This window comes from Triturus cristatus, chromosome 10, assembly GCF_964204655.1.
Source record: "Triturus cristatus chromosome 10, aTriCri1.1, whole genome shotgun sequence".
NCBI lineage: Eukaryota > Metazoa > Chordata > Amphibia > Caudata > Salamandridae > Triturus > Triturus cristatus.
The window spans coordinates 343,836,444-343,848,836 of record NC_140593.1 but is presented as its reverse complement, the minus strand read 5'-3'; the positions used below and the strand labels follow the sequence as shown (position 1 = coordinate 343,848,836).

General features: G+C 38.4%; 1 protein-coding gene across 1 annotated transcript in view; it reads right to left on the bottom strand.

Annotated features, from left to right (window-relative positions):
• Positions 1-12,393, bottom strand: part of EGFR (epidermal growth factor receptor) — a 569,017-nt gene that overhangs the window by 120,616 nt on the left and 436,008 nt on the right. The window contains exon 12 of the mRNA XM_085631553.1: positions 487-686. Within this exon, the coding sequence (XP_085487679.1) occupies positions 487-686 (200 nt within the window). The remainder of the gene's footprint in view (positions 1-486; positions 687-12,393) is intronic.

Below are 12,393 nucleotides of genomic sequence, written 5' to 3'. Positions count from 1 at the left end.
ATTCCAAGATTACTCCTGGAAACCTGTGACTTTGGAGATTTCCAGAAATCTTACATCCATATAAAATGTCCAAATATCAAATGAAAATGTAGTAATTCTACATTTATGCATGTGGAAATAAAACATTAAAGGACCATTGCAGTTCTAAATGTTTTTAAAATTTTCTGTACCTCCCTTCTGAAACTCCTCCCAGTTAACTCCCAGCAATTTTGGGTGTGTTGCCACCACATTCCCACCATGGAGATAGACTTACTCGTGTTCTTAACATGAATAAATCTTCGAACACGTGCAAATACTTTGTTAACTTGCCTCTTTGAATTCTTTTAATTCAACTTACATCTTGTTGTGAGCATAGTTTGTCATACAATATCACTACTGAAGTTTTCACACTCATGTTTATATATTCAGTAGTATATTCTGTTATGGTTAGATCATCTTGTTTTCATGCATTATACTCTGAATCACAAGTTAATTCCACACACTTACAACAGGTCTCTTTAGGTCTATTTAAAGCAGATGTAATATTTTGAGTCTTTGTTCTGAAGACACTCGTCCAATTTATTGTATCTGTGTAACAGAGCTGAGCATTCCTTCTCAGGAGTACATCTCCATCACTTATTTCACGAAGGGACCGGAACCCAAGGGATGATATGTTTGATTGAATCACAGCAAGAGAGAAACGACCACTAAAAGGTGAGAAAAGAAAAGAGCAATAAAATTGCAATATGTTTTTTTTTTTTAATCATAGTGTTCACATTTGGCAGAAATATTATAAGTAGCATTATAGCATTTAGGGATTTCTAATATGGATGGTGTAAAGGGAGCAAGGACCTGATTCACAAAGCTTTTTACATGTGAAAGTTTGACATACAACTAGAAGAAGTTGCTGTACATGCCTGTGTAATTTATTCTTAGTTGAGATAGGATGAAAAGACAGTGAAATACATGCAATATACAATAATATAGTCTATTCACATGCGCACATTTCTGTAGGCCTCGATTCTCAAATATATTCCTGTGATCTACATTTGAACGCTGTGATTACTACTGATTTTTAGGTATAAGTCAGCTGTACATCAGAAAAACTACAAGAGTGTTGGAAATGTGCTCTTTTTGCATGGTCACTCCCAATTGTTTGTGCCTTTTTGCTGCACTCTATTTTGCTGGTTATGTGCACTTTGCCCCTGATAACTAGCAGTAAAGTGTTAGTGCTCCTCATCACAATATGGTAAAATTGGTACACACCCGATTCATTTATTTAATTTGCTTACAAGTCCCTAGTATATAGTACCAAGAGTACCCAGGGCTGGTAAATGAAATGCTACCAGTGGACTGCAACACTCATTGTGCCATCCACTGCAGCGATACTGTAAAGCATATCTCTATGCTTACCATTGTGGCCTGGCTGTGTAGTCTTAAACTACAAATTTGAGCTGTCAAAATAACCCCTTTCTGACAGATATAAATCATTCCTTTTAATATGAATAAGTCACTATTAAGTGGGCCTCATTGCCCAAAATGCAGGAGCCATGGTATTTAGAAATAGGACATGTAAAATCTTAATGTTGAACATGTCCTTACAGTGAAAAGGTCCTAAAAGCTATTCCACTGTAACAGGGTTGGCTGTTCCACTGAATAACTGGGATAGAATATTAAGTTTAAGAAATCTGGTTTTCAGCTAGGAAACAGCTACAAATTAAATATTTTGACTTTTTTAGATACTTATTGCAAGCCAAATTCACTGGTGAAGTAGGATTTGTAATTCATATTTTGGAAAGGGGCCTTTTAGAAAGTTACCTTTGCCCTGCCTGAAGTCCTTACAAGCTACTTCTGACAGCCCGTAATTACTCTTTGAGTAGGTGTGAATAAGGTGTGAAGTTGCTCCCAGGAACAAACTATAAGCAACAAAATACCCAATATGGACCCCTCTCTATTAATTTAACTTTGAAATTCAGGCTTAGGACCAGGGAAAACCAGCAAAATGAATAGAAAAAAAATCCTACGTCTCTGAATTACTTGTCACACAGGAATACATCCCACAATGAACAGATCCAGATCAATTGTAATAAATGTATTTAATACAATTCTATGTTTTTTATGTTTGCAAAACATTTCTTTCATAATTTTTTATAACATTATTTGTATTCATCAGTATGCATTCATTTGTTTAGAAACAAAGACCATATCACTACACAATTCAACACATACCCCCATGAGCTCTCCTGTACCATACTTCCATAATTAATGTTGAATGAAAATGAAAAAGTCAATTCAATAAGGCAGAGATACATAATATTTCTTTCATGGAGGTTTGTCAACTTCCTCAGAAGACATATTAACATAATTAGCCAAAGCACTGAAAGTATTGCGAAATATAGTAACAACTTACTATAGAACTTCTCTTTTAAGAGCAAGGGGATACGTAAACTCTGTCCATTGTTTTCCTTGATGGTTACTTAAATGAGATATTCTCAATGTGGTATAAAACCTATGTCAGAGATGAGTCCCATTTGTATTTGTCAGTTGTTAGTAAATAATAGTATGCCAGTATTTGCAGATATTCCAGAAAATCTTCATTTACCCTCATTATTTGAAAAAATATATAACTTATCGAGAGCAGGTATAAATAATTCTAGATCTACTATCTCTTTTACAGAGAATTTTAGTATACAAGAAACAAGACTTGTTCAGTTATTACCCTTCACTTAAAAGATTTTTAAAATTTTTTAAGCTGTTGACTAGTCTGCCAATGTTAGATCAAATTCAAAGGTTAAATTGAAATGGGAAGATTAACTCATCGTTTGCTGGTTCAGAATAAAATATGGACTGAAATTAATAAATCATCTCAGGTGGCCAATATAGCACAAACCTTGCATTTTATGTAAAATCATTTATGGATTGCACCTGGTTTTCTTGCAAAACTCAGTACATGTATTCATGCACAATGATGGTTTTGTAAAAAGATACGAAAATGAACTGAGGCTTGTTTTCGCGTGTGCCTATAGAAAATCCACTTTTACTGCATGCTAACCCAGATATTTTGCCTTTTTCTAAACACTTTTTTTGCTGGCACTGGAATTTTGGGGAATTTACCCATCCTAACCAGGAGTAAAGTGCCTGTTCCCCCCTTTAAAATAGTTACATTGGCTAAACCCTGATTGGCACATTTATCTTTCCTGTAATGTAATAGTACATGGTGCGGAAATACACCATTCAACTTAAATACCACTTGTGGGCTGTGACACCTATTTGGCAATCCACTACAATGGCAGTGAAAATAAGACTTCAGGCCTACCCCGTGCAGCCTGAAAGCAGTAGCTTAACCACGTTGACAGGCATGTCAAAATCATCCTTTAGACAGGTAGGAAAACCTGGTTACAAAATATTAAATAAGTCACCCCTAAGTGCAACTTGCTGCCCCACAATGCAGGGTGCATAATGTTTAAGAGTGGAATATGTGTGACATTGAAAATGGCATGGTCCCCCAGTAACTAGGGCCAAGCACTTGGGTGACCAAACGTTTTTATCTAGATTGGTTTAAATTGTTTTGTACCCCAGTCTGCCCTCCACATCAGGCAGAGAAAAGGGGGCGTTGCAGTTTTGTTCTCGCTTAAGCCTTTAAATATTAAGGCAGGGATCATTTATTCTGACTCTTGTTTTCAGATATTGAAATTGTTGGCTTTTATGATATTTTGTTAATTCATTTTTAGTTCAAAAATTTTTCTATACAACCTGTCAATATTATTGAAGATATTCAATCTTTCATCTCATCTTAAGTGTAAAGAAGCAATGAACAAGTAGCTATAATTTGGGCGGGTGACTTCAACTTGACCAGTTGTCCCTTAAGGTGGGACTGTGGCTGTGGAACAACCAATTTGCAGGGAGGGAATATTATACATTTTCTTTGTACACCTTATGGGGAGACACTACATTAAATTATGATCAAAAATAACCTTTACTGCTCAATGGAATTTTATAAGGAGGGAGTGGTACATCATCCAACTTTTACAAGAAGAGGAGGGGGTAGTGGCATTGATGTTATACTAATATCATCAGAATTAGCTCCAGTAGTTATAGATTCATAAGTCCTACTGCCCATTTTTCCTGCCCATAATCCTGTAATTATAAACTTGGACTGTCCCTCGGTTATCAAGAATGAGACAATGAACAGAAAAGAGCCATTATACTTCTCTAATAAGGGATTGGGGATTAAATGGAATAGTATAGACCGTGACAATCATTCTATGTGGCCTCCTGGTTGTAAATAGGAAGGAGGTTAAATGTCTGAAGAAACATCATCCAGGGAGCTTTTAATCGATTCTGAAGCTATATGTAGTTCAATGTCCTGCATGCTGACAACCAAACCATTTAAAAAGAAATAAGCTCCCCTGAAATGGTTTAATCCTGCTTGCACAGCTGCTCAAAATCATCCTAAAGTTTACTAATATCATTCCTCATAGTATTGAGGACATAAGAGCAATTAGACTACATTATAAGACCGTCTTGCATGAGTGAAAGGAGGAAATAAGAAGGAAGGCATGGAAAGACCTAGAAGTTGATTAATATTTTCATGACATTAGAGGCTTCTGGGAAATTGTAAACCAACCTTTTTTTTCAGACTTCCCAAACCTTAAAACAGAATGTCATATTTCAGCTGATCAGTGGGTGCTTAATTTTTTAAAAGTTTTCAGACAAGGAAAAAATCCCTTTGTCCAGTCTGATCAAATAGATAAACATCTGTCTAACCTTAATAATGCACATATTCGGAGTGAATCTATTGACTGTAAAAATCTTTATAAAGCCATTATGAGAAGTCTGGTGGGCAAAGCCACAGGTCCAGATGGTGTCCCAGTTAATGCTTTTAGACAAATTCCAGATTTCTGGGCCCCTTTGTTAACAAATGTTTTCAGTGAGGCCATAAATGGGGAGCTACCAAGTTCATAGAGTGAATCTAGTATTGTCCAAATTTTAAAAAAAGGGAATAAAAACCTCCCTACCTGCAATCACCTGCTATCCCTCTTGAATTCACCCACCAAATATTAGGAAGGGTTATTCTGCAAAAACTGTAAGCCTGGATGGAAACAAATAATTTATTTTCAGATGTTCCATATGGTTTCTGCACCAGTTATGGTAAAATAGAACAATCTTTAAACCTCTCCTTAATAGCTGGGAAATATGCTAAAGCCAGGAGAGGATCATTACATTTGGCATTTGTGGACATCTCCAGTGCATTTGACCTGGTAGATAGAGGGAAATTATGGGACTTGATGAGTAGGGCTGGTATGGAAGCACCCCTTTTAGGCTTCCTTAGATGCTTACATTGGGACACAGCCACAAACGTTTGCTATAGTCTGGATGGCGAATGTACCCTACTAATTAGGACAAATTGGGAGTGAGACAGGGCTGTATCTTAGCACCTCATTTATTTATTTTTTATATAAATGCCCCAAACTAATTTTTAGTACAAAAGGGAAAGATTTATCCAAAGTAGGTAAACGTCCAGTCCAAGTTTTCATCTATGCTGATTGCTCACACAGCCAATGTCCTACAGATTTTATTGGACCTTTAAGGTAAATTTAAGTTTAAAACTAAATGATTACAAATCCTTCATTGACTGTTTGTAAAAGTCATCCAAACAGATAAACTGGTACAGGTTGTAAAGAAGGTATTGTAAGTTTATTGAAGAAGAAATAAGATCCCATCCATCACGATCAATCTGTCAGGTGCAACTGACCATACTCAACATCACAGTATTCCATCACCATGGAGCTGCTTCAATAAATAGCAACCTTCCCAATAGCTGACTCTTAAAGGAGAACTACTACTATGTACAAGATAAATACAAATAACATGCAGATGGTTACACTGTTGACCCAAAAAATACCTGTTCTAGGAAGTTTCATATTAGTGGCTCCACAATATTGAAGGTTAAACATTGTAATTATTAGGGATTGTTTTTTAATCTAATTTAAAATGGGAAAATTTATTGACTCAGAGGGTACATACATTTGCAAGGGAAATCTTTAAATTTGCACATAAATTAGGCCATAAACCTATAAAAAAGATGATTTTACTATATAGAAGCACATGTCTTCCTGCTTATTTATATTGAGCAGGAGAGTGGGACTATGCACACACAGGAAAATTGCAAAAATAGGAGAATTAATTTTTATGTAGGGTGATGGAACTTCTGAAAAGTACAGTTAGTTACATCGCTCATTCAGAATCGGTTCTTCAGTTTTTGGAGCCTACAGTGAAAATTGCACCTCGACGAGGCTACCTTTTCGGGATTGGTCCTCGAGGACTGTTTGAGCCAGGATAAGTCTGAAATAATTCCTGGATAGCCTATGCTAAAGAGGCTTTTTGTGTACTTGGGACCCCAGATTTATATCATAGTTATGTGTGTGAACTATACCAAATCACAGTTCAAAGATAAAAGAATTAAACAGTGGCAAGATGTTGGGTATGTAAAGTCAGTAGAGTTGACTACAGTGGGCAAGTTTTTAACAATTTTAACTTTGGAATGTTTGGAACCTTATTTATCATGAATATCCATCCCTGTTTACAGGTTTTATCTTACGCAGTTTAGACTGAGCACTGTGCACTTTTTGACCTGTACCAGGAAAAAACTTCATTCAAAGGCTTATTTTTATATTTTATAATCTTATGATAAATATATGGGAAGTATAACTTTTAAAAAGCTTCATTTACCCTGCCTGCAGCTGCTGAAGTCTAGTTTGCATTAACTCACCAGGTGCTCCCAGCCTGTGTTCAGAGTGGGAGTAAGTGTGACAGAGGTCTAAAGTTCCTCCCAGAAGCACAAAATTGGCTGACCTGAATGGGATAACTCATCTGAGCTCAATAGAATATGGGGTGGGAAGTGTGGCTGCGAGCATTCTGTTGACACCACAGTGTCAAATCTAGGCTGAAAAGTATATTGAGCCACATGTAACCTTTTGGTGCACTTGAAAGGGAGAGAACAGAATACAGTGACAATTATTGTGTTTCCCCTGTCTGGTTGCTGAAGGACCCTGCTTTTGTCCTCCAGGATGTCTCTCTCTGGCATTGTTGTGGGTACAGTGCCTACTTCAAACTGGATGTTAGTGATAGCCGTGGTAGGACACTACTGATTACCATAGTGCACTCCCTTACACAGCCACAAATCATAGCCCAAGTTTAGTGTGGCCGTAGACGTTCAGCATCTTTAAAATGCCATGACAAATTACCGCTGTTTGCAGTAAGGCAAAGAGGAACTACTGAAAAAGTGGGTAGGGCTGCTCCCGGGCACATTTACCTCATTGATTAGGGACTGCCCAGGCATTACCCCACCCACTATCTGGTAACAGGCATAAAAGTGGCACTCCAAGGCATATGATAGAGGCAACCCAAGATACCTACTACCTGTGCTCCTGCTTGAGGTCCTGGGGGATTAAACGTGCATTCATGTAGGTGCTTGCTTGTGGACCAGGAAAAAATTTAGAAATGTTTGAAAACTTTTGCTCCAGAGCCAAAGGAATGTACCTTGAGAAGTACCTGAGTATCAGCAGTTCCACAGCATCAGACTGAATTTCAGATATGTACCCCTGAAAGGTTTCAGCATCTTAGAAAAAAAGACAGTCCCTTTTTGGTTTGGGACTTAGACACCTTTTCTACCAAAAACCTCGAAATGTCCAGAACATTAGCAGGATCAACCTGCGGCAGGTATCCGACCAGCAGATACAAACCAGCAGCTACAATTTCAGATTTGACCCATGGGGATGCAGCTTTTTATTAAAGAAATTACAAGTCCCTTTCTGGGTGAGGACTTTGAACCCTTTTTCAACTTTTTTACATTCGGACTACAGGACGCCTGTCACTGGGATTGTTGTGGGTACAGTGACTACTTCAAACTGGATGTTAGTGGCAGATATTGTAGGACACTATTGTTTCCATTGTGCATTCTCCTACACAACACAAATCAGAGCTCAGGCTTAGTGTGGCCAAAGACTTTTGGCATCTTGAAAATGCCATGACCCATGATATTTTTCGGCTGTTTGCAGTAAGGCAAAGAGGAATAGCTGAAAAAGTGGGTAGGGTTGCCCCCGGGAACATTCACACCATTGGTTAGGGATTGCCCAGGAGTCACCCCACCCAGTAGCGGTGCCAGGCATAAAAGTGGCACCCCAAGGCACATGGACAGAGGCAACCCACAACACCTGCTATTTGTGACATGTGAGGTACTCTGAGGGACATGACATACCCCACCTTGTACACAGAACAAAGAAGTGGACTTCAAGAATCAGTTGGCTGACTTCCTGTGTGACTACAGGTATACAACAACTTGCAAGAGACCTTTTCCCTACAATTCCCAGATGACTAGTGGTACCTGGAACTTTTACTGCACGTTGTTGGTGGCTTCTGCCTGACACTTTAAGACTACCTAGATGCTCCTGCCTGAGGTCCTGGTGGATTAGATGTGCACTCATGTGGGTGCTTGCTTGCAGACCAGGTAAAAGCTTAGAAACTTTTAAAAACATTTTCTCCAGAGCCAAATGAATGTACCTTGAAAAGTACCTGACCGGCAGTTCCACAGAGTCAGACTGAATTTCATATTTGTTCCCCCGAAAGGCTCCAGTATTTCAGAAAAAAACGACAGTACCTTTTTGGGATGGACTTAGATGCCTTTTCTAGCAAAAACCTCAAAATGTCCAGAGCATTAGCAGGACCAACCTGCAGCGGGATCTGACCAGCAGATCCAAACCAGCAGCTACAATTTCAGATTTGACCCATGGGTATGCAGCTTTTTATTAAAGAAATTACAAGTCCCTTTTTGGGCGAGGACTTTGAACCCTTTTTCAACTTTTTTACTTTTATACTACAAGACGTCTGTCTCTGGGATTGTTGCGGGCACTGTGCCTACTTCAAACTGGATATTAGTGGGAGACGTGGTAGGATAATATTGATTACCATAGGGAATTCCCCTACATAACCACAAATGAGAGCTCAGGTTTAGTGTGGCCAAAGACTTATGCATTTTGAAAATGCCATGACACATGACATTTTGTACTGTTTGCAGTAAGCCCTAGAGGAACTACTGAACAAGTAGGTAGGATTGCCCCGGGGAACATGCACCCCATTGGTTAGGGACAACCCAGAACTCATCCCATCCACTAGCTGGTGCCAGGCACAAAAGTGACACCCCAAAGCACATGGACAGAAGCAGCCCAAGGAACCTGCTGTCTGTGACATGTGAGATACTCTGAGGGACATGACACACTCCAACTTGTACACAGAACAAAGACGTTGACTTCAAGAATCAGTTGGCTGACTTCATGTGTGATTACATGGACACAGCAAGTTGCAAGAGACCTTTTCCCTACAATTCCCAGATGGCCAGTGGTTACTGGAACGTGGACTGGACTTTGTTGGTGGCCTGTGCCTGACACTCTAAGACTACCTAGGTGCTCCTGCCTGAGGTCCTGGGGGATTATTTGTGCACTCATGTGGGTGCTTGCTTGCGGACCAGGAAAATGTTTAGAAACTTTTAAAAACTTTTGCTCCAGAGCCAAAGAAATGTACCTTAAAAAGTATCTGACCTGCAGTTTCAAAGCGTCAGACTGAATTTCAGATTTGTATCCCTGAAAGGCTACAGCATCTCAGAAAAATGAGAGTCCCTTTTTGGTTTTTGACCTTGACACCTTTTCAAGCAAAAGCCTCAAAATGTCCAAAGTATTAGCAGGACCAACCTGTGGCAGGTATCCTACCAGCAGATCCAAACCTGCAGCTACAATTTCATATTTGTCCCATGGGGACGCAGCTTTTGCCTAAAAAAATAACAAGTCCCTTTTTGGTTGAGTATGTTTGAACCCTTTTTCAACTTTTTTACTTTTGAACATTCACCGGGACCAATCGTCCTGGTGTATCAGTTCAGCCAGCCTCAGCTAGTTGCCGGTCTGCCATGACTATTGACGACTTTTGGCGCTTTGCACTTTTTGGCGCTATTTTTATCTAAAGTTCCCCTTTTTTGATTTCTTGTTGTTTATAAGTCATTCTCTTTACTGGATTTTCTCTGTTTTTATAATTTGGTTGGGGTTTTTATTGCTTGGAGTTTTAACTTTATCATTGTTTAAGTACTGATTAAATACTTTATACATTGCCCTAAGTTAAGCCTATCTTTTCTGTGCCATAGCTACAAGGGGGTCGATCTAAATTACTTTAGTGATTTAGAAGATTCACCCTAAAAAGAGTTATGATTATTACTTAACATGTGCAGGCGCCCCAACCCAAATAATAATCCTGTTTCTTACAGTGCTCTAATTTAAATGAAATACAGAGGAATGTTTAAAGGTAGAGCAATACATTTTTTCATTTTAATATCTCGTTTAAGTTGTCAAATATCTGTGGGGTAATTTGTTTTTTAAAGGCAGACCACAACCTACTGTTACTGATCTATTGGTATGGGTGGGAGTGGGGGGTGGTGTTAACAACATCTACTCCAAGGTTAGTTAAATCTTGCATCCATGTTAGAGTATAAATTTAAAGTGGAAAAGATAACAGGGAGGCCTGCAGATTTTATTGAAAGAGGTCGTTTGAATGATGTGTGAGGAGATGAAGGATGAAGAATAACAGATTATGATGGTGGACATTGAGATGTTAATGTCTAGTATTGATTAGAAAAGTTGCGGCTAATGTTGGCAATGTAAGAGCTGATCTGGATGATTTTGGTTAACAAGTGGCCCTGTAGATGGAACTACTCTTACAGTGCACAGTTATTTGTCAAAGTGTCTGATGAGCTTGCAGTTAAGTGTTCTAGCTAAGATGTTTAAAGAAAACTGAATGTAAATGCTGCATAAAATCCATCATTGAAATGTTGCTTACAAGAAGGGGCAGATTTCTTGTTGCCAGCTGTGGACCACAAGGGTGAGTTGGCTATTCAGGACTGAGTGATTGGTTGCAAATGTATTATGGACTCGTGAGCCAGGTTCATTGTATTGCAAACTGATCCATTTCAAAACAGGCTATTAGATAAACTTGTGTTACATTTCTTGCCACCTCTTCAAATATGGCAGAGTCAAAGTCACATGATGGTAGTTGACAATTATTATTCTCATTCGGAGAAGCTTCCTTTATGGAGCAACTGGTTGAAAACAGTTACTACATTCTGTACTGATCTTTGTAACAGGGCAACCAAAAGCTGTCATTGAACTGCTTTTTTTCACCCATAGCCTACATATTTGGTAGACAGGATTAATAGAATGATTGTGAAACATGGTTGATAGAGGCTTTGTACTCTGTGTTATGAGCATATCTTCCATATTGTATTTGACTTAAGCTCCTTTTGAGCTCCTAAGCTGGCTAATATAATGATTTTTCTCACAGTACTTGTACAAATTTTAGTGCATTTCCTTAATACTCTCATAGGTATTTATTCAACAATGACATATATTTTACAGCACAACACACCAAAATGGTAGTTTGAATGGCAGTTCTTTGGCAGGGCATATTGCACTTTACTGGGCGCTGCAAGATTGTCTCACATTAATAAGGGTGTGGGTGGATCACATATTAGATGCTGAACTAATTGGCATGGAAGTAAATGAGATTGTTAGGATAGATGAGTTAAAGTAAAGGCCAGACATGATGTTATGAGGAATATGGGTAAATTAGAGTAAAATTGGTGATTTATGTAAGGTGATGTGTATATCTGTATGTGTGGGATTTATATGGTGCCAATTTCATTAAAAACAATGAGTGCTGTACATACAGAGGGACTTAAATAAGAAGCGACATATAAGAGATAGCGAGCTGGATCACAAAGCATGTTATACGTTCTTGGTGGTAAATAATAGAGTGCTTGATGCAAACGTCTTTTATCATGTCTGTAGTGTAAAAGCAGATTTGTTTTGGAAGCTACGTTTGGCAAGAATATTTGGCCATATTAGTTGTGCTGCATTTTGTTGTGTTGCTGAAATGTTGTGTTGCTTTTGGTGCTGTTATGATTTGTGCTGCATTATTGCATTAAGTTATTGCATTGTACTGTGGTTGTTGTTTTGTATTCTCTTTGGAATATTTTTAGGACCTGTTCTACTCTTGTTGTGTTGTTACTCTACTTTTTCTATGTTATTATGAAGTGTCCTGTCATGCACTGTAATCACTTTAGAGATGTCAACCAATGCTTTTTCCTTCCAAGCCAAAAGCATCACATTCCATTAAAGTGGAAAACAATCATTTTTCACTGTTGATTCGGCTTTCAACTATTTGAGGGACAGGTAATCCAAAACTGTGGCAGATTGCATGTCTTAAATTAGCACTCTCAGCGCTCACTTTATGTGTTTGACTCCTATAATGCCTTTGGCATGGTATTAATTTTTTTTATCTGCCTTGAGTTGATGGGAGAGTTAGTTGGTTTAGTCT